The sequence below is a fragment of the Globicephala melas genome, chromosome 20 (assembly GCF_963455315.2).
Source record: "Globicephala melas chromosome 20, mGloMel1.2, whole genome shotgun sequence".
Taxonomy (NCBI): domain Eukaryota; kingdom Metazoa; phylum Chordata; class Mammalia; order Artiodactyla; family Delphinidae; genus Globicephala; species Globicephala melas.
In genome coordinates, this window is record NC_083333.1 from 36,560,986 (window position 1) to 36,588,411 (window position 27,426).

Below are 27,426 nucleotides of genomic sequence, written 5' to 3' on the forward strand. Positions count from 1 at the left end.
CCTGCGCGTCCGGAGCCTGTGCTCCGCAACGGGAGAGGCCACAACAGTGAGAGGCCCGCGTACCGCAAAAAAAAGAAACAAAACAAAAAACCTCAGAATATGTACTGCTGACACACAGAACTCAAACGGGCCTTGGAGATTATCTGGTGTAGAGATTTGTTCCTTAGATCTCTAATAAGTCCTAAAGATAACAGTGGGGGTCCTGAACTATTTTTCACCTACACAGCCTATTTAAAATGATAAACTGACTTGACTTTAGCTAAAATTTCATCAACTCAGTATAGATGAAAGGATTAACTCTATGTAGTAAAACTCACCTCATACTGCTCTAAAGCTCTAATTAATAAAACTGGGGAAATAAGGTATTGCTTAATAAATTCAGTTTAATAGAAAACAGGCCTTTTAAAACATGGCCTCCCAAGGGAGTGAAGGGAAGAATAATAAAAGATTGGGAATTAGATTTAGTCCATTCTCCTACACAATAACTTTCCACACAACATCTCTAATAATTACTTACATGCTTCTGCTCAAATAGTCTGTAAAAGAGAAATACGATTCAAAGCGATATGTTCTAATTTGAAACAACTAACTGCCAGATAGTGGTTTTTAACCCTATTTTTTTTTAAAGATTTAATTTTATTTATTTTTTTATTTTTGGCTGTGTTGGGTCTTTGTTGCTGCACGCGGGCTTTCTCTAGTTGCAGCGAGTGAGGGCTACTCTTCGTTGCAGAGCACGGGCTCTAGGCGCACAGGCTTAGGTAGTTGTGGCGCACGGGCTTCAGTAGTTGTGGCTCGTGGGCTCTAGAGCACAGGCTCAGTAGTTGTGGCGCATGGACTTAGTTGCTCCGTGGCATGTGGGATCTTCCCAGACCAGGGTTCGAACCCGTGTCCCTTGCACTGGCAGGTGGATTCTTAACCACTGTGCCATAGGGAGCTCCTTTAACCCTATTCTGAATCACTGAACTTTTTAAGAATGTAGTGAAAACTGTGGACCTGTCCCCCCAGAAAAAGACACAGCCATAAATACACACATACAAATTTTTACCTATCATTTTACAAGGTTCAGGAACACTAGCATCTGTCCACAGACTCCCTTAACTAACTCCCTTAACATACTCAACTATGGGGAAACAAATGTTCTCATTCACTGATGGAGGAATACAGTTATATTCCTCTTCTCTATGGAAAGGAATATGGCTATAACTACCAAAATTACAAATGCTCATATCCTTTGATCCACCAATTCCACTTCTAGGGATTTATCCAGTAAACATGTGTGAAATGACACTGTGTATTACAAAGCTATTCACTATAGCACTGCTTATGTCAATAAAACAGTGTTGTCCATCTAAGTGTCCATCCACAGGAAATTGGTTAAATTATGGTTCAGCTGCACAATGGAATATTAAACAGCCTTGGGGAAAAAAAGCCAAGGAAGCTCTGTGTGTACTAATATAAAACAATTTCTATTATTCTAATATAAAAAATATTTTAAACACGAAAAGGAAAATACACAATAATATTGTATGTAACATACTTGTCTTTGTATTTTTAAAAAACGGAGGGGTGAATATACATATGTATTTGCACACGCACACACATATATAATGTATACACTGTCATGTATGATATATATGATATACACACACACAAATAAAATACAAGAAACTGCTAATAGTTGTCTCCAGGGAAGGGAACCAGACGGACATAGGAAAAGCGTAGCAGGGACTTCCCTGGCAGTCAAGTGGTCAAGACTCCATGCTCTCAATGCAGGGGGCACAGGTTCGATCCCTGGTAGGGGAACTAAGATCCCACATGCCGCATGGTGTGGCCAAAAAAAAAAAAAAGGAAAAGCATAGCAGAGATGTTTCATTGTGTATCTTTGAGATCTTCTGCATTTGGTACTATGTAAATATATCACCTAATCAAAATTAATTCTTAAAAAAAAACTCTGCCTAGACCCTAAGCAGTTTTGCTAAGCTTTAAAACCAAGCTATTCTAAAAAAAAAAAAAAAAACACCAAGCTATTCTAGGGGACTTCCCTGGTGGTCCAGTGGCTAAGACTCCACGCTCCCAATGCAGGGGGCCTGGGTTCAATCCCTGGTCAGGGAACTAGATCCCACATGCCACAACTAAGAGTTCTCGCACTGCAACTAAAGATCCCGCACGCGGCAGCGAAGACCCCATGTGCTGCAACTAAGACCAGGTGCAGGCAAATAACTAAATAAATATTAAAAAAAATAAAACCAAGATATTCTACACTATCATTCTGTGACTTATTCATAATAATACTTTATCAGAATTTTCCTTAGGTTGTTTAGCTATAGTGATCTTACTGTGAAACAAAAAGTCTCATCCTTCCACAATCTGACCCCCGAGCAAATTAATTACTACGCTCTCTCCTTTTAGGCTCATAATAACTTCACATCTCCATACTGTTTTTAATGGAGGGGAGTGAATATACACATGTACTTGTGCTCCCTTCTTTTAGGTTCGTAATACCTTCACATCTCCATATCCACCATCAGCTGTGTGCCATAGACATATGGGTCCATGTCTGCCTGATTATAAGTGCCTCAAGAGTATGCAGTGCACCTGGTTGATTTTTTTTAATCCTCTGTAACACCTATACATAGTACAAACTCAGTAAGAGTTAGCTGAACTCAACTGCTGAAAAATTTGGGCACTAAAATTTCAATATAGCTATTATATTTCTTCTCCTTCATCTCATCCAGATTATCACACAGCAGGTCAAACGGCTTTTCATTAGAAGCTGATGGAATATTTTGTGCCTTGATTCTAGCTAGTCAATTGTTAATATAATGGAGATTGGACAAGTTAGTTTTGGCTTGATGCTAGTAGCTTCTGCCAAATTTGAACATTAAATCTGCCTGCTGAAGTTAGTTAATATAACAGAATATATCCTGAACTACAGGCACCATCTCCTGAGATTAACCGGCCCTTCAGATTACATTTTAATTCCACAATTAATCCTTAGTATTCCTCTGGAGACAGACAAAACAGAAATTAAATCAACATGAACCCTGGCAGCAGACTATGTGATAAAAGTCACATACTTACTCTTTATAAAAGCAAAGTTATCAGTCACGCGGGTCACATCTATTACAATAGATACCATCACCTTGTTATCTTTATGTAGGCAACATTAACCGTCTTCACAGGACTTAATACTTGAGGTAATACTGGTTAAAATAAAATTCTAGGGATTCCCTGGTGGCGCAGTGGTTGAGAGTCCACCTGCTGATGCAGGGGACACGGGTTTGTGCCCCAGTCCGGGAAGATTCCACATGCCACGGAGCAGCTGGGCTCGTGAGCCATGGCCGCTGAGCCTGCGCGTCCGGAGCCTGTGCTCCGCAACGGGAGAGGCCGCAACAGCGAGAGGCCTGCGTACCGCAAAAAAAAAAAAAAAAAAATTCTAGTACAGCAAATTTGGATAGCCACTTACTGTTACCATTTTAAAACTAAACTATGCTTTGGTTAAAATAAAAGGTGCTGAAATAGACATTTCTCCAAAGACATACATGAAAAGATGCTCAACAATGCTATGTAACTCACCAAGTTACTTACTTTGTCAACATCCTGAGCCAATAATACCGTTTGCAAAAAGAACTGCCATTTGAGTAGTATTACTAGTTGTGCAGATGCTAACAAAATTTTCAAGACTTCTACGGCTTTTGCTAAATGTGGACTAAAAGAAAAACAATCACCATTTTCTGACTGCGCTTTGTCAACGATATGGGATGAGAGGAGGTCAAGCTTCAACAAAAGAGTGAGTTTAATAAAATCCAATCATCCCACTTCTGCATATACACCCAAAATAACTGAAAGCAGGGACTCGAACAGATACCTGTACACTCATGTTCATAGTAGCATTACTCACAGTAGCCAAAACACAGAAGCAACCCAAGTGACCACTGACAGATACATGGATAAATAAAATGTGGTACATATAATATTATTCAGCCTTGAAAAGAAAGGAAATTCTGACACATGCTACAACACAGATGAACCTTGAGAATATTATGCTAAGTAAAATAAGCCAGTCACAAAAAGACAAACACCATATGAGTCCACTTATATGACATTTCTAGGGTAGTCAGATTCATGGAAACAAAGTAGAATGGTGGTTGCCAGGGACTAAGGGGAGGCATAAACGTGGATTTATTGTTTAATGAGTACAGTTTCATTTTTGCAAGATGAAAAAGTTCTTGAGAGGGACGGTGGTGATGGTTGTACAACAAAGTGAATGCACTGTACACTCAAAAATGCTTAGAATGGGGCTTCCCTGGTGGCGCAGTGGTTGAGAGTCCGCCTGCCGATGCAGGGGACACGGGTTCGTGCCCCGGTCCGGGGGGATGCCGCATGCCGCGGAGTGGTTGGGCCCGTGAGCCATGGCCGCTGGGCCTGCGCGCCCGGAGCCTATGCTCCGCAACGGGAGAGGCCACAACAGTGAGAGGCCCGCATACCGAAAAATAAATAAATAAATAAATAATAAAATATGGCACAAATAAACTTACCTACGAAAAAGAAACAGACTCACATACACAGAGAACAGACTTGTGGCTGCCAAGGGGGAGGGGAGGCAGGGGACGGTTGGCCTGGGAGTCTGGGATTAAAAGATGCAAACTATTATATATAGAATGGATAAAGAAGGTCTTATTGTATAGCATAGGCAACTATATTCAATATCCTGTAATAAACCATGATGGAAAAGAATATGAAAAAGAATATACATAGATAGATAGATAGATAACTGAATCACTTTGCTGTACAAGAGAGACTAACACAACATCGTAAATCAACTATACTTCAGTTTAAAAAAAAAAAGAGTGAAGTTTGATGACCAACCTCTTTCTTTATCTCTCTCATCTAGTTAGAATTAGGAAACAGACATCACCCATTTTTAAAGAATACTTTTAGAAAAACACTCCACCTCTATCTTCCTTGCCACTGTCTCACAGTATACTTAACGGGCAGACCAAAGTGCTTTTCTTGTTCCTTTGGTATTTGCAATCCAAATTCCCAGAAGTCTATATACACATAATGAAAGGGTTAATAAGGAAAGGATTTTGGCAAGATTCTTTTCTAGCCTTTGTTCCTGAGGGTTTTGTATTTTAACGCCACTACTCGTTCTTTGATAGGATTAATGTCTAAATGGAATATTTTAGTTTTGCTTTCCCCTTTCTCAAATATGGCTCCCTCTTTTGGTGCAGATCATCAAAAATAATTTTCTTAAACTGGAAGTACCCAGAATTGAACTGACTTCCAAGTCATACAGTTAATTAACTTCTTAGAAGGTACCAGAACCAAAGCTAGATTATTCCTATTCCAGTACACTTTGCAGTATATGCAGTTAAAAGGGGGGAGAGGGAGGTTAAGTTAAAAGAGTAAGATATGACTAAAACGAAATTCCATTCTTAGCTCTGTATTCCAAATTGCACAGGAAATTACCAATTAGGTTTCTAAAATTATCAAAAACTGAACCAGGGACTTCCCTGGCAGTCCAGCAGTTAAGACTCCCTGCTTCCACTGCAGGGGCGAAGGGTTCGATCCCTGGTTGGGGAACTAAGATCCCACATGCCGCACGGTGCAGCCAAAAAGTAAAAAAACAAACAAAAAAACAAAATTCTCTTACTGTGAGCATTTGACTGTGAACATTCCTCAGCACAAGGTATATCTGTGAGGGGAATGATACTGCTTGTATCTGATGGCTAATACAGTATAACTATGTTCTATTGTTAAACAGTAAAGATAAGATTCTACAAAACTAGTGTATGAAAAGTGGGAAGAAAGCAAAGAGCCTGACTTAGTCGTGAGAACCTTGGAAAACAGGCAAAACTAATCAACGAAATGAGAAGAAGAGCTTTTACTAGTACTCCAGATTCTTCAGACTGCTCTAACCTGCAAAGGAGTGTTCCTTGGGTAGAAAGCAAGAGCAGTCCAAATTATGAAACAAGATTCCCCAAGAAAGCCTCTAAGGGCAAAAAAAGCTGACCAGTGGGCAAGCAGGTGCTAGGACAAATGACCCTACAACAGAAACTTTGTGGCGCCACACTAACTCAAAGCCTAGCCTCAAATGAACCAAAAAGAACAGAGAGATGGGAAGGGCAACCTTTCTGCAGGGCAAAGTCATCAAATACTCCAGGAATGATTTTTTTTTTTTTAAATATGACTAAAGTCTAAACAAGGTAAATTTGGGACTAGAAAAAGCCAAGTCTCTTTCTGGATTAGGGAAAAAGGGAAACTGGACTGTAAAATGTCAAAAAGAACAGCCTAAGAAGTGTTTAAACATGGCTAACATACTAGGAAGCAGATTCTAAACTAATCCATCCCATTACACACAGTAGTAGTTAGGACCAAGTGAAACCTACCATCAAGAGGGACCTAGCAAAAAAAAAACAAAAAACATTGCAACAGATCTTGTTTAAAACTATTTATTAGAAACATTTTTAGGATGTAACTTTATAAACATTAGCACTGAAAACAAAAGAGGTACCTAGCAATTTGAGACCCAGACAAGGTAAAGAGGAAGAACAAGACTAACCAAGCCAAACCATCTCTAGACTCAAGTTTGAAATAAGAAATCATTGATAGGACTTCCCTGATGGCACAGTGGTTAAGAATCCGCCTGCCAATGCAGGGGACACGGGTTCAATCCCTGGTCCGGGAAGATCCCCCATGATGCGGAGCAACTAAGCCCGTGTACCACAACTACTGAGCCTGCGCTCTAGAGCCTGTGAGCCACAACTACTGAGCCTGTGTGCCACAACTACTGAAACCCACATGCCTAGAGCCCGTGCTCTGCAACAAGAGAAGCCACCGCAATGAGAAGCCCGCACACCACAACCAAGAGTAGCCCCTGCTCGCGGCAAGTAGAGAGAAAGCCCACAGCAACGAAGACCCAGTGCAGCCAAAAATAAATGAATAAATTTAAAGATAAATAAAGTAAAAAATAAAGCCTTAAAAGCATTCAGAAAATGTTAAAAAAAAAATCATTGATAATACAACCTTACTTGCTTTCTTTCTCCTTGCCTTAAAAAAAAAATTAAGAAATACTTCAATTTAATCTTTAACTAAAAGTAAACAGAAAATAAGAAGTAACATAAATGACTAACAGCCAGGTGTAATGACAATACTGACCACATATAGGAAGGAAGAAAGCGGATGAAAAGTGAAAATCACAAGGAGGAGAACTAGATATGGATATGGATTCTCCAACCACTGTGGCACAAGAGTTCATGTACACTTTGTTAAGTGTCAACCAAATTTATATTACTGACTGTGAAAAAGAGAAATAAGGTGTTACTACACCAAAATCCGTAAGACAAGAATTCAGAAAGGTAAGATCAGCACTCAAAAAACAGTATTTCTATTTGAGGACATTTGCTGGTTTAATTCTAAAGAAAAAGCTTTGAAACTGAGCTAGCTGTACTTTAGGAGGCCTGAGTGTGTGGGGAAAGAAGAAAGTCAAAGCCCAGGACCTGCCCAATGAGGGTATTCTGGGAAATCTACCCTATACTTTAAACAAAGAGCACAGGGCTACCCTTTCAGGGTAACAGTCACCTAGGAATACACCAGCCCTCATGAAAACTCAATGGATAGAATTATGGAGATTAGACAAATTTAAAGAGAAAATAAAGAAGTGGAGGTATCAGAAGAAATACAAAAGTGCAAGGAAATTTCAGAACAACCTACTCAGAATTCAGCCCTGGGAAATAAAGACCAGCAATCCAGAAGATAGGGTAAGAGGCAGAGAAAATACAGTAAGAAGGTCTAACATATGTTTAAATGGAATGCAAGAAAGAGAAAACAGAGTGGAAGGCAGAGGCAATATATGAAGAGACAATGGCTGAGAATATTCTAGAACTGATGAAAACCAGCAACCCACAGATTTAAGAAATCCAATAAATTCCAAGCAGAATAAATCAAAATAATCCAACCATTCATAAAAATCTGCATACAGATGTTTATAGCAGCTTTATTCATAACTGCTAAAACTTGGAAGCAACCAAGACATTCTTTAGTAGGTGAATGGACAGATAAATAAACTGTGGTACATCCAGACAATGAAATACTATTCAGTGCTTTAAAAAAATTTTTTTTTAAAAAGAGGTAACAACCCATGACAAGACACAGAGAAAACTTAAATGAGTATTACTAAGTAAAAGAAGCCAATCTGAAAAGGCTACATACGGTATGATTCCAACTACATGACATGCCAGAAAAGACAAAACTATGGAGACAGTAAAAAGATCAGTAGTTGCCTAGGGTTAGGGGAGGGAGGGATGAACAGCTGGAGCACAGAGGATTTTAGGGCAGTAAAACTACTCTGTATGATACTATAACAAATATGTATCATTGTACATTTGACCAAACCCATAGAATGTACAACACCAAGAGTGAACCCTAATGTACACTATGGACTTTGGGTGATAATATGTCAATATAGGTTCATCAGTTGTAACAAATGTGCAGGGCCAGGAGGTATCTGGGAAATCTCTGTACCTTCCACTCAATTTTGCTGTGAGCCTAAAACTGCTCTAAAAACTAAAATCTATTTAAGTGTATTCTCAGGTTCCCCAAAAATATTCAGATGTAAATAAAGCTCAGGAAAATAATAAAGAAAAAAAGTAATCCAATCTAGACATATCTCTCATCCCTACATTATAGTGCAGAAGATCAAAGTCAAAGAGAAACGCTCGAAAATGGACAAAGAAAAGATAGATTACCTTCAACAGAATGGCAGTGAGACTAAAAATAAAAAGAGTATAATGGAAGTCAGTGGACAATAGTAAACAATGTACTGAAAGAAAATAACAACCAACTTAGAACTTTAAACCTAGCAAAAATACCACCATTCAAGAATAAAACCAAAAACAGACATTTTAAAGCAGACAAAATGGAAAGACAATCACTGGTAGACCCACACTAGAGAAATTCCAAAGGATATATTTCAGGCAAAAGAAAAAATATTCCAGATAGAAGAGCAGAGATGTGAAAAGGAATGAATGACAAAGAAAGTGGTAAACACATAGGTGAACATGTAGGTTAGGCAAAAAGAACGTAACTATAAAACAGATGCAATAATAATCTGTGGACTCTTAAAAATATATATACAAATGGTGAATACATGACTTTTCTTCATGCATCAAAAGCCATAGAACTCTACAACACGAAGAGTAAATCCTAATGTTAAACTATGGACTTTCGTTAATAATAATGTATCAATACCGGTTTATCAATTGTAACAAGTCTACCACACTTACGCAATATGTTAATAATAGGGGAAACTGGAGGGATGGGATGGTAGTATATGACAGCTCTCTGTACTAACTGCTCAATTTTCTATAAATATAAAACTGCTCTAAAAGCCTACTAGTTAAATATATATACATATACAATTAAATACAGAACAATAGCATGTGAGGTGGGAGAGGAATAATGGAGTTAAATGTTCAAGGCCCTTATATTGACAAAAAGGAGGGCAAAGGTATTGATTTAACATTAATCTTTGATAAACTGAGGATACATATTGTAATTTCTGTGGTAACCAATAAAGGAGTGCATAACTTTCAAACTAGAAGGTGGAAAAATGGAATATTAAAAATAAATAATAATATAACTGACAAAAATTTGAAGGTGGGGGAAATAGTAGGAGAATGTCTTTCATAGCAGACAATTACTCAATAAATTACAAAAAAATTTCAAAAGAAGGTAAAAGAAGCATAAGAAAGATTTTAAAAGAAACATAAGGAAGATTTAAGCCAAAATATATGTCATTGCTTTAAATACAATCTTAGACAAGAGCTTGGAGCTAGATTAAAAGAAGAAACATGGGGGCTTCCCTGGTGGCGCAGTGGTTGAGAGTCCGCCTGCCGATGCAGGAGACGCGGGTTCGTGCCCCGGTCCGGGAAGGTCTCACATGCCGCGGAGCGGCTGGGCCCGTGAGCCATGGCCGCTGAGCCCGTGAGCCATGGCCGCTGAGCCTGCGCGTCCGGAGCCTGCGCGACCGGAGCCTGTGCTCCGCAACGGGAGAGGCCACAACAGTGAGAGGCCCGCGTACCGCAAAAAAAAAAAAAAAAAAAGAAGAAGAAACTTGCCTATATGGGTGACAATTAACTCTATTTTCATCTTCTCAATACTCTTTTCCAATTCAACAAAGATTTATTCAGTGTATACAATGTGCTGAGCACTTGAATAGTCAGAAATAAAGGTATCACCCATGTTCTCAAGGAGACTAATGGGGAAAACAAATGTGTTATAATAAAAGTAGGTTATCAGGTGCTAATAAGATAATGCAACTAGATGGTGCAGCTATCTGGAAAAGCTATACAGAAGGGATATCCGGATTATGCTTTGAAAAGTAAACTGAAAGTTCATTTGACAAATAAAAAGGAACGGTACAGGAGACATCATAACCCAGTTTACTAACATGACAGGTTAGAAGATCAGTCATGGTTTGAGGCAGCAGCGACCAGCAGTGGAGGAGTAGATGATCCATGAAGTTAAAAGGTTTGGATAGGGAGTTTTAACTCTACCCAGTAGACAATGTGGAGCCTTTAAAGCAAGGGAGTAAAACAATAATATTGATATTTTTAGAAATATAACTGGTGGCAGGTTACAAAAAGATGAATGGGATAGGAGAAACTAGCTATTACAGTTATGAATGAGGAAGGTCTGGATTAAGGCAGTAGCAGTGGCGCAGACAAATACTAGAGAAAGAAGAGAAATGAGTTGATACTTGACTACATGTGAAATGAGGGTAGAATTAAAGGAATACTAAAGTACAGATGGTCCCCGACTTATAATTGTTCCACTTAATGATTTTTCAACCTTATGATGGTGCAAAAATGATATACATTCAGTTAAAACCATACTCCAAACTTTGAATTGTGATCTTTTCCCGGGCTAGTAATACGTGACACAACACTCTCTCACGACGCTGGGCAGCGGCATCAGCACAGCTCCCAGTGAGCCATGCAATCACGAGGGTAAAAGAACCAAGACACTTATAACCATTCTGTACCTAGACAATCATTCTGCTTTTCACTTTCAGTATGGTATTCAATAAATGACATGAGATATTCAATACTTTATTGTAAAATACACTTTGTGTTAGATGATTTTGCCCAATAGTAGGTTAATGTAAGTGTTCTGAGCATGTTTAAGGTAGGCCAGGCTAAGTTACCATGTTCGGTAGGTTAGGTATGTTAAATGCATTTTCAACTTCTGATATTTTCAACTTACAATGAGTTTACTAAGACTTAACCCCACTGTAAGTCGAGGAAGATCTGTAATGAAAAGGAGAACGTAACATAAAAGCAAACATAATAAATTTATCAACAGTTCCTTAAAACTAACCGGTATAAATGTACACTATTTTTCAACATTTATGCTTATTGACCATCTAACTATGTACTAAATATAAACACCTAAACACACTGTTCAAAATTACTGGCACTGGTATGTGAAATAGCTAACATTAGATATTGATAACTGACACCTTCTAATTGATGCAATTCACTAAATGACAGGAGAAAGGTATTGGCTGGTTAAAGGTCTTTTCAGAAATCAAATGTGATCATTTAAAATGTTCACATATCAGACTCACAAATTTATAAAAGATAGGAAAAGAGATCATTTTTCTTTAAGAAGACATCAATAATCTACTATGTGGTACTACCTAAAATTACATGCTCTTGCTTCAGGCTCTATAAAGTGAAGGTTCTTACTGTGCCAAAAGAGATAGTCCCACTTTTCATGGCTTCTCATTTTGCTCTTCTTGTCAATACCATCAACACACTGCATAATCCATTTCATTCAATACAACTGAAACCAACGACATTAATCAAAAAAGTAAGTGATAGTGTGGAATCCTAAAAAAATAACACCTTAAACGTTTTCTTTGAACTTAAAACATAAATGTTTATTCTGTTGCCAAGCTTTTGATACAGGCCCTTTGAGTTATAGATCCACTATAGTTTCACACTGTCTTACACAAACCACACCCATAATGCATCATCTACAATTTCCAGTTTCAATTTCTTTAAAAGTGAAGCAAGAACTTTAAAGATACTTTCCAAGGATCTAAATGAAGAATTCTTCCAGATTAAAAAAAAACTTTTTTATAAATTTTTATAGTTATCTCCTTATTGACTCATTTTATATTCAGTCTTTCCAAGGCAGTTACCTTAGTTTTCACCAAATCGACAATTCTTTCATTTTACAATCATATGTCAATGGTTGACACAATTTTGTATTGAACTATATGATTATAATACAAGTGCAAGCTGTCATAAAGTGACTCTTGGTAAGTCTATAAATCAACTGGTGGGAGCAATGCAGTGGGCATCAGTTAGTATGTCTTATAAAAAGAGAAGGAGTGTTTATTAAGACTAGTATCCCTGTTATGAAAGATCTAAATTCACTTATTGCTTTTAGTGTACTCAGGACAGTATCTGGCACACAGAAAGTACTTTAAGAGTATTTGTTACTATCTTAGCATTAAAATTCACCTAGGTACAGTTAACAGTGCATGCAAGGGTGGAAATCCACCTACTTTACAGTCTCCAGAATCAGAGACAAGACTACCTGTATTTAAGTTGTCAAAAGGGGAGAGAGTAGGGAATATAAACTGCATTAAGTCCTCATTGAAAACATATGAATACAAGGTACAGTCAGTTTCACATTACTGCAAGTGGATTATCTAGCACTTAAAGGAAGAGAACTTAAAGAAGGATAGCTCACATGTCAAGTCAACAAGAAATGAAGAAGTAGGTTCGTAACCCAATTAATCTATCACCTCAAAAATGCTAAGAGTATGGCTACAGGTCCTCGTAAAAGTGGCAGCTAGACTAGAGGAGGAAAGTCAGCTATAGCTTAGTGCACATCAGGTTACCTTCCTCTATTATCAACTCACTGATGACAGAAAGCATCAATCTCTTAAACAAAACCACATGGTGCATCCCAAAGCGCAAAACAAATGCCTTTGTTTTACCAATTATTATAAGTTAAATATTATACATAAAATTATATAAAATTAATGCATATAAATGCAATGTACAATAAAATTTTTAATTTGCCAATAACCTAAATATAAGTAAAGAGCAACTTAAATACTATAAGTAATAAATGCGGTGGCTTGGCCATTTTCTTTTAGCCTAAGTTTTGTGGTGTATATCCAATTTGCAGGTACAAAACACTCAAGGCAACATGACAGAATATCTACAATAATCAGGAAGTTCAAAGACTGCAGCTACTTTAAACACCCTGTCCACTAGGAAAGAATCCACAGTGGCACTGACCTTCTTCCTTCTATGGACATCAAAAAGTACTGAAAATGTTATGAATAGTTCGCAGAAACTCAAGAGACAGCCCATGAGGCTGCACCAGTCCCACTAGATGGCACTATCACAGGAAAGTCACTCTGCTCTCCCATTTGGAGCAAGGGCTGAAAGCGCTCATGATCTCTGTAAAAATGAAAGCTGTCATCAACACAGTGACATCCTCATTGAGAAATTATGACCCATAATGAGGAATTCCAAGCTAGAAGGAGGAGCTTATCCAAAAGCACCTTTTCTCCCAGTACTGTGGTCACCTCCCCACTCCTATTTCAAATCAGTGGTCTGAGAGATACAATGTCTTGCAGGCAAAAGAAGTCCTGCAAAATGGAGATTTTCTTTTTCCTCTTCCTAACTCCACAAAACACAGGATAATTTACTTGCCTTTTTTTTTTCTTCCCAAGTTTCTTTGCTATGGGTAAAAATACTCTCCTGCTAGTCCGTGAATAACAAATTTATTGTAATCAATATACTTACCATGATTGGAAATTTCAAAATAACATACAATTAATGGCATAAAAGCTTTTGGATATGAAGTAACTTCTTTCTATGTATCAAAGGGAGAACTTCCTATTAAACAGATAAAGTTTTCTGACACCTTAGTTACATGATTTTAGGTTGGGCCTGGGCAGCAGAATTCACAATGTTACTCACTCCCCTAACTTACGCTATACCCCATGGAAAGTATGCTTGGATACAGCTACCATGAACCTAAAAACAGAAGGAAAGAAAAGCATCCTAACAAGGAAGCCTAAACTGTTTAAACCGCATACAATTTGAATACAAACTCACTTTTACTCAGTAGGTGACCATCTAAACAGACAGATTTGGATAAGAGCCTTTTGCTGAATTCCCCAGTTAAAAGACAAAACAAAGGTTATTATTAGGTAATCAATTGAATCAGAGATCAATTTAATACTCAAATATACTGCACACTTACAGTTGAAGCTACTTCACCTAGATCAGAGAATTTACATTTACACATGTAACTTTAATATACAGCAACAGTCAGGAGTATAGCTGCTCCAAAGTGCCACAAAAGTCAGTTACTTAATTAAAGAGGCCAATAAACTAAGAATTACAAAATATGTAACAAATCCTGTGTTCCCATAGCACCTCACCACAGCTCTAATACAGCTCTCATCACAGCATCAGCTCTCTGTCTAGAGCACTTGCCCTCTCCACACTGCGGGGGGGCTTGGAAGCACTGTACTGAGGCGTCATCCCTAACACCCTGCACAATGCCTAGTATGGAGCAGGTACGCAGTAGCTGCTGAATGAACAAAAACTATCAGGCTATTCCAGCTCACCAAAATTATGAGACTCCTCAAAGCAGCCAGTTTTTCCAACTAAACCCTGACAAACACCTCCTTTAAGAAGCTATTGGGTCTTCCCTAGTGGCGCAGTGGTTAAGAACCCGCTTGCTAATGCAGGGGACATGGGTTCGAGCCCTGGTTCAGGAAGATCCCACATGCCGCGGAGCAACTAAGCCCATGTGCCACAACTACTGAGTCTGCGCTCTAGAGCCCACGAGCCACAACTACTGCGCCCAAGTGCCACAACTACTGCAGCCCGCATGCCTAGAGCCCGTGCTCCGCAACAAGAGAAGCCACCGCAATGAGAAGCCCGTGCACCGCAACAAAGAGTAACCCTCGCTCGCGGCAACTAGAGAAAGCCCGCATGCAGCAACAAAGACCCAACACAGCCTAAATAAATAAATAAATAAAAATTAAGAAGCTACTGACCAAAGCATGAGACTAAGATCTAAGTCACATTAGAAATAAGATTTCTTGAAAAGCACAGGAAGGAATGTATCGCATGAAGTCAAAGATCAAAAATTCTCGAGTCTCAAGCCCAAGGAAGCAACATCTTGGATTGGTGAAAATTTTAAATAAAACATAATATATTTTATATATTGTATTAAAATCATAAATATGTTTTACATTTTGTACTAAAGCCATCCTATGAGAGTAGAGGGGTGAGGTAGCAGGTATATACGATTGCACAGGAAGCCATAACACTGCTTAACTTAACACCCGCCCATTAATGAGGCCTGATCTTATTTTATGCTCCTGGAACAAAATAAAGAATGAACAAGAAGGAAAAATAGAAGGAGAGAAAAAGCAGTCTGGGGGTACAACCAGGAGGAATCTGCTGAACTGCAGATTTGGAGGACTGACAGACTTAGCAGAGGCAGATTTTTCAAAACTCTACACATAACTATCCAGAAAGTCTAGCGTAATGAAGCTATGCCAATACCTTTGCATTAACAGTTTTTTCTGAGTGACTGAGCTTTGACAAAATGTGGCATAGAATCTACATACACATCCTGTTAATATCCTTGCAACAAACCCATGGGAAACCTCTCCCATATTAGAGGGTAAAAAGAAGTATAGCCTCCCATAGAGAGTACCTTCAAGCAAGCATACTGTTAAATGACTGGAACAACTGGTAGGATTTAAAAGTTCACTGGAACCGTAAGCCAAATTGTCTCCCCTTCAGTGTATCTGTATGATCCACCCAAATTGCTCTTTGTTTTTAAATGTGTTTACATTAGACTATAATCAGTGTTTTTTATCATCATTTTACTCACCTTACTAACACCAACTCCAGTAAACCTGGCCTCTAATAATTCCTGCCGTCGGGGGTCCAGGCTATGCAATTCTTCCATCATTTCTACTGAAAAAGAAAAAGTACCTGTGAGACCATAAAAGCTAAAACATGAGGAACCAATTTTTAGATATAACAAAACTCAGAGTAATTATTTCACCAAACGGTCACATACAGGTAAACCTCAAATAAATATGGCATACAAGTAATAAACTACAATGTGCTGCACCAAACAGTAATACATTTAAAGTTATAAAGTGGCTCAAAAGTCCTCTTCTGAGCAGTGGTTAAGAATCCGCCTGCCAATGCAGGGGACACGGGTTCGAGCCCTGGTCCGCGAAGATCCGACATGCCACGGAGCAACTAAGCCCGTGCGCCACAACTACTGAGCCTGTGTGCCACAACTACTGAAGCCCACGCGCCCAGAGCCCGTGCTCCGCAACAAGAGAAGCCACTGCAATGAGTAACCCCCTGCTCACCACAACTAGAGAAAGCCCACACGCAGCAAGTAAGACCCAATGCAGCCAAAAAAAAAAAAAATACAGCATGAATCAGAAGCTACTAGTAACTTAAAATAATGCTATTATATGCCTCCTTGCTCTAAGGACCAGATAGTAGCTCATGAAAAATGGAATTACTTCAAATTTAATAGAGAACCCATGGTAAAACCATCAACCGGCATTCACTCAGGAAATTAGTATAGCTCCATAACCATCCCTTTACAAAATCTTTCTCTGCCACTCCCTGGAGCAAGTAGGTTTCTCTAGACATCTGCTTTTAGCACTCCTTCCAAGCAGGGAGGGGCAGGAGGACACCATTTTTAAACTCCTTCCACGACCAATTAATGCACAGGCTACTCTCAGCAAATACCTCCATCATTTGCAAGGGATCAACTCTTGCAGAACCCACTGGAAACCTCCCCAATATTAAAAGTAGAAGAGGTGCATATACCATTACATAGAACCCCTTTGAACATATTATTAAATAGTTATTGGAATGATTGGCATGATTTAAAAGTTCACTGAAAACATGAATGAAACATGCTCCTCTGCAATCTAACACCTCCACAATTTCCAGTAACAACCCCTACAAAGTCTTCCAGTTTCATTTCCCTTCCTGGATTGAGAGCCTGGGGCAAAGGGGAATGAAAGGGTGGCAAATTAAAGTTTCACCCACACAGACAAGTGCAGGTTAGAGAGGGAATTAGGAAATTCTCGGAAGGGTAGAAAGGCATCTTAAAAAAGAAAAAGGAAAGAAAAAAAGAAGAAGAAAAGAGATTGAGCCAGTGTTTCCCTAAGTGGCCTTCCTCGCGTCTCGCCCTGCCCTAATCGAGGCCAGTATGGCAGAGGTTGCAACCTCCCTTCAAGACCCAGGGTCTCTCGGCACGTTTCCTAAACCTCCATCCTCAGGCCTGGCCCGGAAAATGACGCCCCAGCGGTTATTCCATTTAATGTCAACTCATGTTAAGGAAAGATCCACTCTGTTCCATTCCAGCGGGGCCTTAGACTGGGATCCTCCCTGTAGCCCACAGCCAGGAAGCAGGACCGATGGGGCCTGGTCCCGGCGCCCCTCGCCTCCCGCCGGCTCCAAACTTTCCCCAACTCCAGGCCCACCTGTCACGGTGGGAGGGCGGGCCAGCTCTCGGGGGCGCCCGGGAAGCTGCCGGGGCCTCCAGCTGCCCGGGCGCCCCCCTCTCCCCGCCGGCCGCCGGCCCCACTCCCAGGCCGGGGCCGCCTGGGCCTCCCCCATCTTCGGCCCGGCCCCTCAGCGACCCGCAGCCCTCGGAAAGCCCCTCCCGTCTCAGAGCCGAGGAGGTGCGGCCCCGCGCCGGCCCCCGTGTGGGCCCGGGCCGCAGCCTTCTCAGCCGAGGGGGTCGCCCGGATGGTTAATGCCCCAGGCCCGGCGCCCTCCCCCGCTCGGGGCTCAGCCTCTCACCTGCCGCCGCCGCTGCCGCCGCTCCACGCTCCTCCCGGGAGGGGCCCCGACCCGACCCGGCTGCGGACCGCTCTGCTCTCCCCCTGGGCAGGCCCGGGGCGGAGCCGGGGCCTCTCCTGAGCACCGCAACCCCCCGCCCGGGCAGCCGCCGCCGGCGCTGGGCTCCACGAGAGGGCGGGCGGGGGAGGGGGGCCTCGGAGGCCGCAGATCCCCGGGCTCGCGTACAGAGCCAGGCGCCTGACGCGGGCCCGGGCCCGGGCGGCCGCGGGGGGCGCGGGACCGGTCTCCTGGCGCCGGACAAAGGCCAAGGGAGGCACAGAAGGGCCCAGGCCCGGCCGGGAGGTGGGGGCCCACTCGGCTAGGGGCCACTCGGGTGCGGCGTGGAGGGCGGGGGGGGGATCGGAACCGCTGGTGCCCACGACCCGCCTCCGGCCCCTTAATCCGGATCGGTTCGGTCCGGATTAGTAGTGATCGGTGTAAACACACTAGTGAAACCGCGTGTTTCCTCGCGAGATTTGCACGGCTGGGAGGCAGGGGGGGGGTCCAGTGGGGGTGGGGGAAGAGCCGACAGTGGGGGAGGAGGGGGAGGGGACGAGGAAGGTGGGGGGGTCCCCGCTGCCCCGGCGCCCCGCCTCCTCCAATCAGCGGCCGGGCTGGCGGGCAGGGGTTAACCAGGGGACCCCGCGCCGGCTGAGGAGGCCGCCGCCTTCCCGGGCGGCTGAAGGAGGGCGGGCGAACGGGCGGCGCCGGCGGACCCGCAGCGACGCTAGGAGAGGTCGGACCCGTTCGGAGCTCCGGAGACCCCACTGCCGTCTACGTAAAATCGGCCCTCGCCCCGCGGGACCGGCCCCAGCCGAGGAGGTTGGGCCGGCGCCCTGGGTCGCGGACCGGAGCTAGAGGGGCCTCGCCGCCGGGGCCGGGCGCTTCCCCGATACGCCTCGTCGAACCCTGCGCCAGCCTAATCCCTGGTCTCCACGAGTTTGGGTGAGAAGTGGGGTTGCTCTGCCCAGGATGGATTTTAGAGCAAGAAAGCCCGTGTGCCGGCGAACCCCGCCCGAACTTCCCCGGAGACGCCCAGTTAGTGAGTTGGCTGTGCCCACCCGTGTTGGCCGGCTCCCACGCCCCGCCACTCTCCAAACTCACCCTCCCACTCCCCAAATCCAAGCCGCCTTGGAAAGCGGACAGCGCTTCACCTCCACGTACCTGGTTGGCAGGACGTCTCCAGGGACAAGAGGTCCTCTGGGATCAAGGCTGACTCCCCACCCCCACGAGGATGCTGCCCCAAAGGGACTCTCTCGGTGCCCCCGGGGGGAGGTTCCATTTCAACCTTTGATTAACAACAAGGCCATCCTGGGTACTTAGGGGGCTCGGAGGGTAAGGGCTAGAATGGAGAAAACAGGCCTGCCCCTCAGTGTCTGCTGAGGAATAGGAAATGTGAAAGGGTGCAGTAGCTCCCGCAGCTAGGAGGGCTTCCTGCACAGAAAAAGCCTCCTATTTTGATCACCCAGCACCAGAGAAAAAATCACATTCTCCACCGACTTCTATGAGCCAGGACACTGACTTAAACGCAAATACCCAACTTTTTATTTTCCTTTGATGCTGCCTTGATCAGATGTCTGAAGATGACTTAAGGACTACAGGCAAATCACTTGGGAAAAATTCAGATAATGAACAAGAGCCTTGAACTTTTCCAGGGGGTAGGCAAGTACTTCAAGGGGAGTTTCTGCCTTTCTTTCTTCCTTATTCTTAATTCATCCTGTATTAATGGAACACAGACCTGCTGGAAGGGCAGGTTTACTTTTTGTTAGTTGCCCAGCCTTCCAAAGCCTTGGACAAATTCAAGCACTGTGGAAAAACTCCATTCAACCAAGAGTCACCTTGCTTCGAACCCAGCCAGGTTGGGCCCTGTGCACGCACATATTTCCAAAGATAACAATGTTTGAAGGGGAGGGGGAGAGCAAGTTCCAGGCAGACGAGGGTGAAAAAGGGCAAAGTGAAGGACTATCAAGAGAGCAGGAGAACCAAGAGTACCTTCCCCTACAACTCGAAAAGCAAGTGAGGCAAGCTCTGTCATTATAGCGAATGATCAAAAAAGTAACTCCTTAAAATGACACTGGAATGTCTCAAATGAGAAGAGTTTAAAAGGAAGAGCACCAGACAGAGTTGGAGCTGAGTTCCAGCCAGCTCTTTCACAGACAAGCTGCATGGACCAGTTACCTAACCTTTCAAGTTTCGCCAACCTCATCTGTGAAGGAGTTTGGACTAGAGGATAATAAGATAATAATAAGGCTATGATTCTATTTTTTGAGCTAATTTTTAATTTTTTCTTTGGCCGCACCATGCAACATGGGAGATCTTAGTTCCCCCGACCAGGGATCAAACTCGTGCCCCCTGCATTGGGAGCACGGAGTGTTAACCACTGGACCACTGGGGAAGTCCCTGAGGTAATTATTTTTTAAAAAATAAAAGTAGTTACTGAAATACAGGAAAAGATGAGATTTTTAGTTTCACTTTGCCTAGTGCATTTTCCTCTGCATGTCAAAGAACTTACACTGCCATAGGTCTGTTCACAGCCCCACTCCACGTTTAACACTCATCCCAGCAGGAATTGCTCAAAGGAATTTAATGAATTTGCTTATCACAAAAATGAGGTGCTTCTGTTTATAAGCATCATATAAATGAAAATATCAACAGTAAGGAAAAAGAACAATAGATGGATAATTTCAAAATAAGCTCTGTTGTTGTCAGATGGTTCTCACAATGTAATTTAACCTTGGGTTCATGAACCAACCAGTTTAAAGTGTGTTTACTGGGACTTCCCTGGCAGTTCAGTGGTTAAGACTGTGCTTCCAATGCAGGGGGCTTGGGTTCGATCCCTGGTCGGGGAACTAAGATCCCACATGCCATGTGGCCAGAAATAAATTAATTAATTAATTAAAGTGTGTTTGCTCACAGGGCAACTTTGTGGGACTCAACTTGTCATAGACTGGCAAATGGTGACACTCCCCATGCAAAGGCCCAATTCCCATCAGCTTCAGAAGGCTCAAACATGGATTCATTTAGATGTGCACGTTGATCATCTGGTCCTTCCTGCCTTCAGTGTATGACAAGTCCTCCAGGTTCATGTTCATAGTCACAGAGAGGACCAGGGCACTGGTGTTCCCCAAGCTGTGCTCTGCACATCTTGATAGGTTAAATGCTTTAAAGGGAGTAGATGTACATTGGACCTCGGGAAACTAGGTTAAAGTGGAATCCTTTATTTCAGTACTACTTAGAGCCTAAAATGTACAATAGGCATACGACAATCTCCAGGTGGGGGATCAGGGTATTCAGTGGTTTCCTATTTGATGTTCGGAACCGAACATCATCAAATAGGAAACCAGTACCTGGTTTGTGGTTTCAGGTACTCATGGGAGAGGTGTTTTGAGAAAGACACTGGGAAAAACTAAAGTAGTTCTAGCACTCTTTTGCCCTTTCACCTGTACCACACTAAAGAATGTCCAGCATCTTCTTCAATGTTTCTTAATGTCCACCATCTGGCATATATTACTGAGCAGGGGGCCTTACGTGCACCTTTTCCAGAAGGGGCCTGCAGTGTGGTGGCTAAGAGGACAAACTTCCTAGTCAAGCCCCCTGGTTTTCATCTTGGCCCTGCCTCTTACCAGCTGTGTGGCCTTAGGCAAGATATTTAACTTCTCTAAGCCTCAGTTTCTTTATCCATCAAATGGTGTTAAAAACCTCACAGGACTGTTGGAAGATGAAATGAGATAATGGTGTGTGCCTGACAGAGTAATCCCTAAATAAATGGTCCCCAAACCACATTTCTACCAAGGATGTAGACGTTTGTCATTAGATTGGTTAGCAGCACACAGTTTAACTTCGGAAACCAGGCTGCCAATGTACTGAGTTGTTTGTGGGTCTATTTTCTTCATAACAGAAAAAGGACTTGATGTCCCTTTAAAGAATGCATTACAAAAAAAAATTACATTTTATTTTGGGGGGGCGCGGGTAAGTAGAGAAAAATGTAAAAGTCATCTGGTCTGTTTATGTTCTTCCCCCATCCTGGAGAATTGAGGGTTTCTAATGGTGAGAAGAAATAACAAATTTTGTGAAGGCAATATTTCCACTATAAATTCTGGTAGGCAGGGCAGTGTAGAACGTCAGGGCACTGGTGGTTGGAATGAACTAGGTCCTAACCCCGTCTCTTCACCTGTCAGTTTCCTCATCTGAAAACTGGCCAGCACACCTAATCCCATGAGTGGCTTTAATTAAAGTTGAAATAGTGATAGGAAATGCCTTGTAACTGTGCCTGACATACAGTAGGCATTTGGTCAGTGTTATTTCCTCCCTTCTCCCCATTTCTAACAAAGTGGAAAAGCATCTGGTTGCCATGAGAGTGCACTATAGACGAAATAAATTCAGATCTCAGCCTGCATAAGATTCTCTGCCTATCTCTATGTTTTTCATACCCTTCTTCTGCCCAGCTTGCTTCAGAAAGCTTTCCTGAGCAAGTCTCCTTGACACACTTTACTTTTCTTTATCATCATGCGTTCTTCCCCGCAGCCCAGTGATGCTGGAACAATATTCTTATTCTCCTGGAGAGTACCTCCCTTCTTTACTTCTTTAATTTCCTCTTTCAACTCCCTCCCCAAACGTTACTTTTTAATACTTGTCATTGTGTGTTCCTTCTTCCCAGCAGCTGAAATGTAAAAGAAACAAGTAGAGGAGCAAAGAGAATAAATGCCCCTGAAAAGTAACAAGCCCCCTCCGCTGAGCTATTGAATCCTCCATTTTGGTCTTTCTCAGAAAACATCAAGATAGGGAACAACAGCAAACACACTGCATTTGTGGAAGCTGGCAAAAGTGTATTTTATAAATCTTAGTTCTTCCATTGACCTTTCACATTAGGCTTAAGTAATCGACCTTCAGACACAGTGGCACAGGTCATGAGGGAAAGGGGGCCCAAGCCCACAGAGAAGACAGAAGGGGATCATTCGGCTAGTGACCTTGGGCATGGTCAGCCCAGAAAGGCAAGTCAGAAGATGGATATTGTATAGCCTCTGAGTTAAGAACGAGTTTTATTTTTAATGGCTGAAAGAAAATCAAAAGAAGAATAGTATTTCGTGACGTGAAAATTACATTAACTAATTTTGGTGTCCATTAGTAAAGTTTCATTAGAACACAGCCACACTAATTCCTTTACATACAGTCTGTGGCTGATTTTGCACTACAAATGGCAGAATTGAGTAGTTGTGACAGGCAGGCAACGCCTAAAATTTTTAGTATCTGGTCCTTTACAGAAACAGTTAGTCAACCCTTGCTCTAGGCCAGGCCTTCGCAAATTGGACCAAGCATACGTATCCCTTGGGCATCTTGCCAAAATGCATCTGGGATAGGGCCTGAGAGTCTGCATTTCTGACAGCCCCAGGTGATGCTGTTGCTGCGGGTCTGCAGCCCACACTGGATTTCAATGCTCTGAAGGCTTGTCTGTTACATTAGTGAATGCTTTATGTGAATGCTTTGTTAAGTACAGTGAGCAAATCTTTAAAAGTATGAAAAATTGGAGTGTAACCCATGATAATAACCTCAGTCGAATCTTCCACATTTCACTCCACTGTTTTGGCATCATGTGACAGCCTGAATAGCCGTGGAAATGGATTTGCCAGCCACCTTGCTGAGGCCAAAGGGATGGCAGCCCCAGCCCTCTTGTGATGTGGTGCTTCCTCTTATTGGCCCTAAACGTACCAGTCCAACTACAGAAGGGCCTTCTGTGTCCTGGTATTGCAGAATTTGGAAAGGAGATCTGAGTTCACCTTATGCAAAATACTCGACTCTTCCAACTGCAGGCAAGCAGTCCTCTCCCAGCTCTTTCTTCAGTGAGCAGTGCTTCTCAGGGTGACAAACTCCTGCAGAAACAGCTTGGATTCAAATCCCAGCCCTTCTACATACATGTTCTGAGACCCAAGGACACGTGACTTCTGGAGCCTCGATTTCCTTATCCGTGCAATGGAGATAATGTATGTAAAGCACCTGGCTTACTGCCGGATTCCTGCCAGGTGCTTCCAACCTGAAAGCATCATAAAACTTACATCCAAACCCTGCTCCTCCCCCTACCTAACTCATGTTAGAAAATGTCATTTCCATTCTTTCATTATTTATATCAAAAACCCTGGAATCATCCTCTTACACCCTTATCCCCAGCACCTCCACTCCAGCCTCACTGGCCTCCTCCCACACCTCAGGGCCTTTGCACTTACTATCCCTCTACCTGGAACACTTTCACCAGACACTTAGCAGGTGTGGCCACATGTTACTGCATTGCACGGAATGTGTCCTATCTTCTGCGTATGTGTGATAATGATACGGAGCTGGCAAGTGGCTGCCTTTCCATGATAGAGTGAGAAGAACCTCCAGGCCGTTTCAAGAGACAACCATGCTAGGCTTTTGAGTAGAAATAAGTGAGGAGGGCAGTTTGAAAAGAAAGACCATTTCATCACAAGAAAAACAATTTTGGGGGCTTCCTTGGTGGTGCAGTGGTTAAGAATCTGCCTGCCAACGCAGGGGACACGGGTTCGAGCCCTGGTCCGGGAAGATCCCACATGCCGTGGAGCAACTAAGCCCGCGTGCCACAACTACTGAGCCTGTGCTCTAGAGCCCATGAGCCACAACTACTGAGCCCACATGCCACAACTACTGAGCCCGTGCGCCTAGAGCCCGTGCTCCGCAACAAGAGAAGCCACCGCAGTGAGAAGCAGCAACGAAGACCCAACGCAGCCAAAAATAAATACCATAAATAAATTTTTAGAAAAGAAAAACAATTTTCTTCTACTTCTTTAATTTTGTATCTATATGCGATGGTGGCTGTTCACTAAACTTATTGTGACAATCATTTCATGATGTACGTAAGTCATTATGCTGTACACCTTAAACGTATACAGTGCTGTAGGTCAGTTATATCTCAATAAAACTGGAAGATAAAAACAAAATAAAAAGAGCAAAACCAAATCCTTGCTCTCAGGTGCATGACAGTGAGAGAAACAGACAAAAAACACAAAACTATATGTCAGAGGTGCTGAGTGTCATGGAGAAATAGAAAGCAGGGTACGAGGATAGAGTGCTAGACCCCAGTGGTGGCAGGGATGCTTCTTTATATAGGGAGGTAGGTCAGGGACAGCTGTCCTCTGATAACGTGACCTGACGTCTGAAACAAAGGTGCAAACCTTGTCACCGTCTGGGGGAAGAGCCTTCCAGGCAGAGAGAACAGTGAGTGAAAATGGCCTGGGGCCAGAACCAGCGTGTTTGCAGCAGGATGACTTGTCAGGCAAAACTGCAGCGTCTCTCTGGGCCTTCTGGGCCTTGCACGACAGGGTGAGAAGATGCCTGCTGCTGAGCCGGGCATGGGTGTAGGCCACAATTTCACCAAGGTTTCGACATAATAAGGTGCTTTATGCTGCAGTGAGATTCAGTGTCTTGAGCCTGCGTTTAATGCCTGATCCCAAAGGGCAGGGATTATAACAAAAAGCATTTATTGAGCATTTATGGGGAAGGCACTGGAATGAGAGCATGTTCATTATTACCTTTAATCCTTTCAACCTTGAGGGAGGCCCACCATACAGAGGAGGAGGAGACAGTGGAGAGGAGGTGAGGGAGTTCTCTGAAAGGCGGTCTGGCTCCAGGACCGGTGCCCTCTGCCCCACCAGGCAGGGTTAGCGTGGGCCAGGGCGCGCAGTGCTCAATCCTGCCCCTCCTGGCTGACTCCAGGTTCCACCTGCTCCTTTAGTTTGCTTCAGTTAACACTAACTTTCTGTCACCTGCTTCTGGCTTCTGGCTTCATTACCCCATGTTTATTGTGTTTCACAGCTTTCCTCCCTGGCCATTAGTTTCCACCTCCTCTGAAGGTGTGGATGTGGGCAGCTGGTTAGTCACTTAGGTAAGACTCTTACCAAACTCACCGTTGCACAGGATCTGGTTCTCAGGTCTTCGGGTCCCCCTGGTCCCAGAGTTAATCCAATTTGGGAAGAACCTCATCAAAATGCTGAGAATGGTACATAACCCTGTGTGCCAACTCGTTCACAGCCCTGGATGCCAACTCATTCATTTCAAAAGGGGAATGTGACTGCCAAGTGGCAACATTTGACCCACAGACGCTGATCCCAGGATAGCTGCTCGGAAGGCTCCTCCGAGCAAGGAGCAAGGGAAAGGCCATGGCCTTAATGGCTCCACCGCGCACAGTTGTGTTCAGCTGCCGTTCCCAATTCCTCGAAATAGTGCCCTGTCTTGTAAAGGGACAGGACGCTGGGTCTGTCCCTCTCATGAAATTACACCAGAGCCCTGCTTTTTAGACTCCCCTCTCTTGGACTCTCCTCTTCTGAAACCACAATGTGTATATATATATATATATATATATATAGGCTTACATTTTCTTGGAAATTTGGATAACCCATTTTTAGCCAAAGTTGCTGCTTTGTAGGTAGCTGATCTCCTCCATCACCGTGGAGTCTTCCAAGTTTTGTTCTCTGGTTTTGCAGGTATCTTGGTGAGGCCTCATGTTTGAGACTCTGCTTTAATATTCATTAGCATAAGACTTTCAGAAAGTTACTTCAACTTCCTCCTCTATCAAACCGGGAACTAACACCTATTCTCCTCTCAGCGTTGCTCTAAGGATTAAGTCAGTTAACACAATAAAGTCTTCTGGGGCTTCCCTGGTGGCGCAGTGGTTGAGAGTCTGCCTGCCGATGCAGGGGACGCGGGTTCGTGCCCCGGTCCGGGAAGATCCCACATGCCGCGGAGCGGCTGGGCCCGTGAGCCATGGCCACTGAGCCTGTGTGTCCGGAGCCTGTGCTCAGCAACAGGAGAGGCCACAACAGTGAGAGGCCCACATACTGCAAAAACAAAAACAACAACAACAACAGCAACAAAAAAAAGTCTTCTGAAATTTAGGGGGAAAAAAGTGTCATGTAAATGCAAAACAGAATTATTCTTTCAAGGCAAGTTTCCCCTAAAACAACAGTTTCAGCAACAGGGAAAGACGGTGACAGTACAGCTGGCCCTGCACACGATCTGCAGCCTACACTGCCCATTCACGCAGCAGCCCAGCAGCCCTTGTCAATGGGAGTGTGGTTCCACCAGGTCCAAGAACCACTGCCCTAATAAATACTACCTCAGTGTGAAGCCATCCACAGACTCTGGCTATTGTGTTTCCCCGGTCTCCCTGTGCTTTGTCCAGATTTAGTTTTTAGTTGCAGAGTAAATGCGGTGCTCTGAAAGGAATATAAGACGCAGAGTCACAAGCCCTGGGTTCAAAACTCAGCTCTGCCGTGCACGCTGGGTGACGCTCAGCCACGTGTCCTCCCCTCCGCCTGAACCTCCCGCCCCCCCGTAAAATGGGGCTGCTCACATGACCTGTCCTTTAGAGCTGATGTGAGGATGGGATGAGGTAACCGAGGTTCGGTAAGATTAGTGTGGTGTCTGGCGTGCAGAAGACACTCCAATGATGCTTGTTGAAAATAATTAAATGTCA

At 43.2% G+C, this 27,426-nt stretch overlaps 1 protein-coding gene across 6 annotated transcripts in view; it reads right to left on the bottom strand.

The window, feature by feature from the left end:
- Positions 1–19,221, bottom strand: part of TLK2 (tousled like kinase 2) — a 102,276-nt gene extending 83,055 nt beyond the window's left edge. The window contains exons 1-2 of one of the 6 annotated variants that reach the window (XM_060290522.2): positions 19,110–19,221; positions 15,955–16,040 (exon numbers count right to left, since the gene is read on the bottom strand). In XM_060290522.2, coding sequence (XP_060146505.1) covers positions 15,955–16,035 — 81 coding nt within the window. In that variant the 5' untranslated portion in view covers positions 16,036–16,040; positions 19,110–19,221. Of the gene's footprint in view, positions 1–11,753; positions 11,851–15,954; positions 16,041–17,584; positions 17,721–17,906; positions 18,223–19,109 lie in introns of those variants that run through there. The other 5 variants (XM_060290523.2, XM_030843289.3, XM_030843282.3 and 2 more) reach the window with 5 other exon arrangements.
- Positions 19,222–27,426: the final 8,205 nt, after the last annotated feature.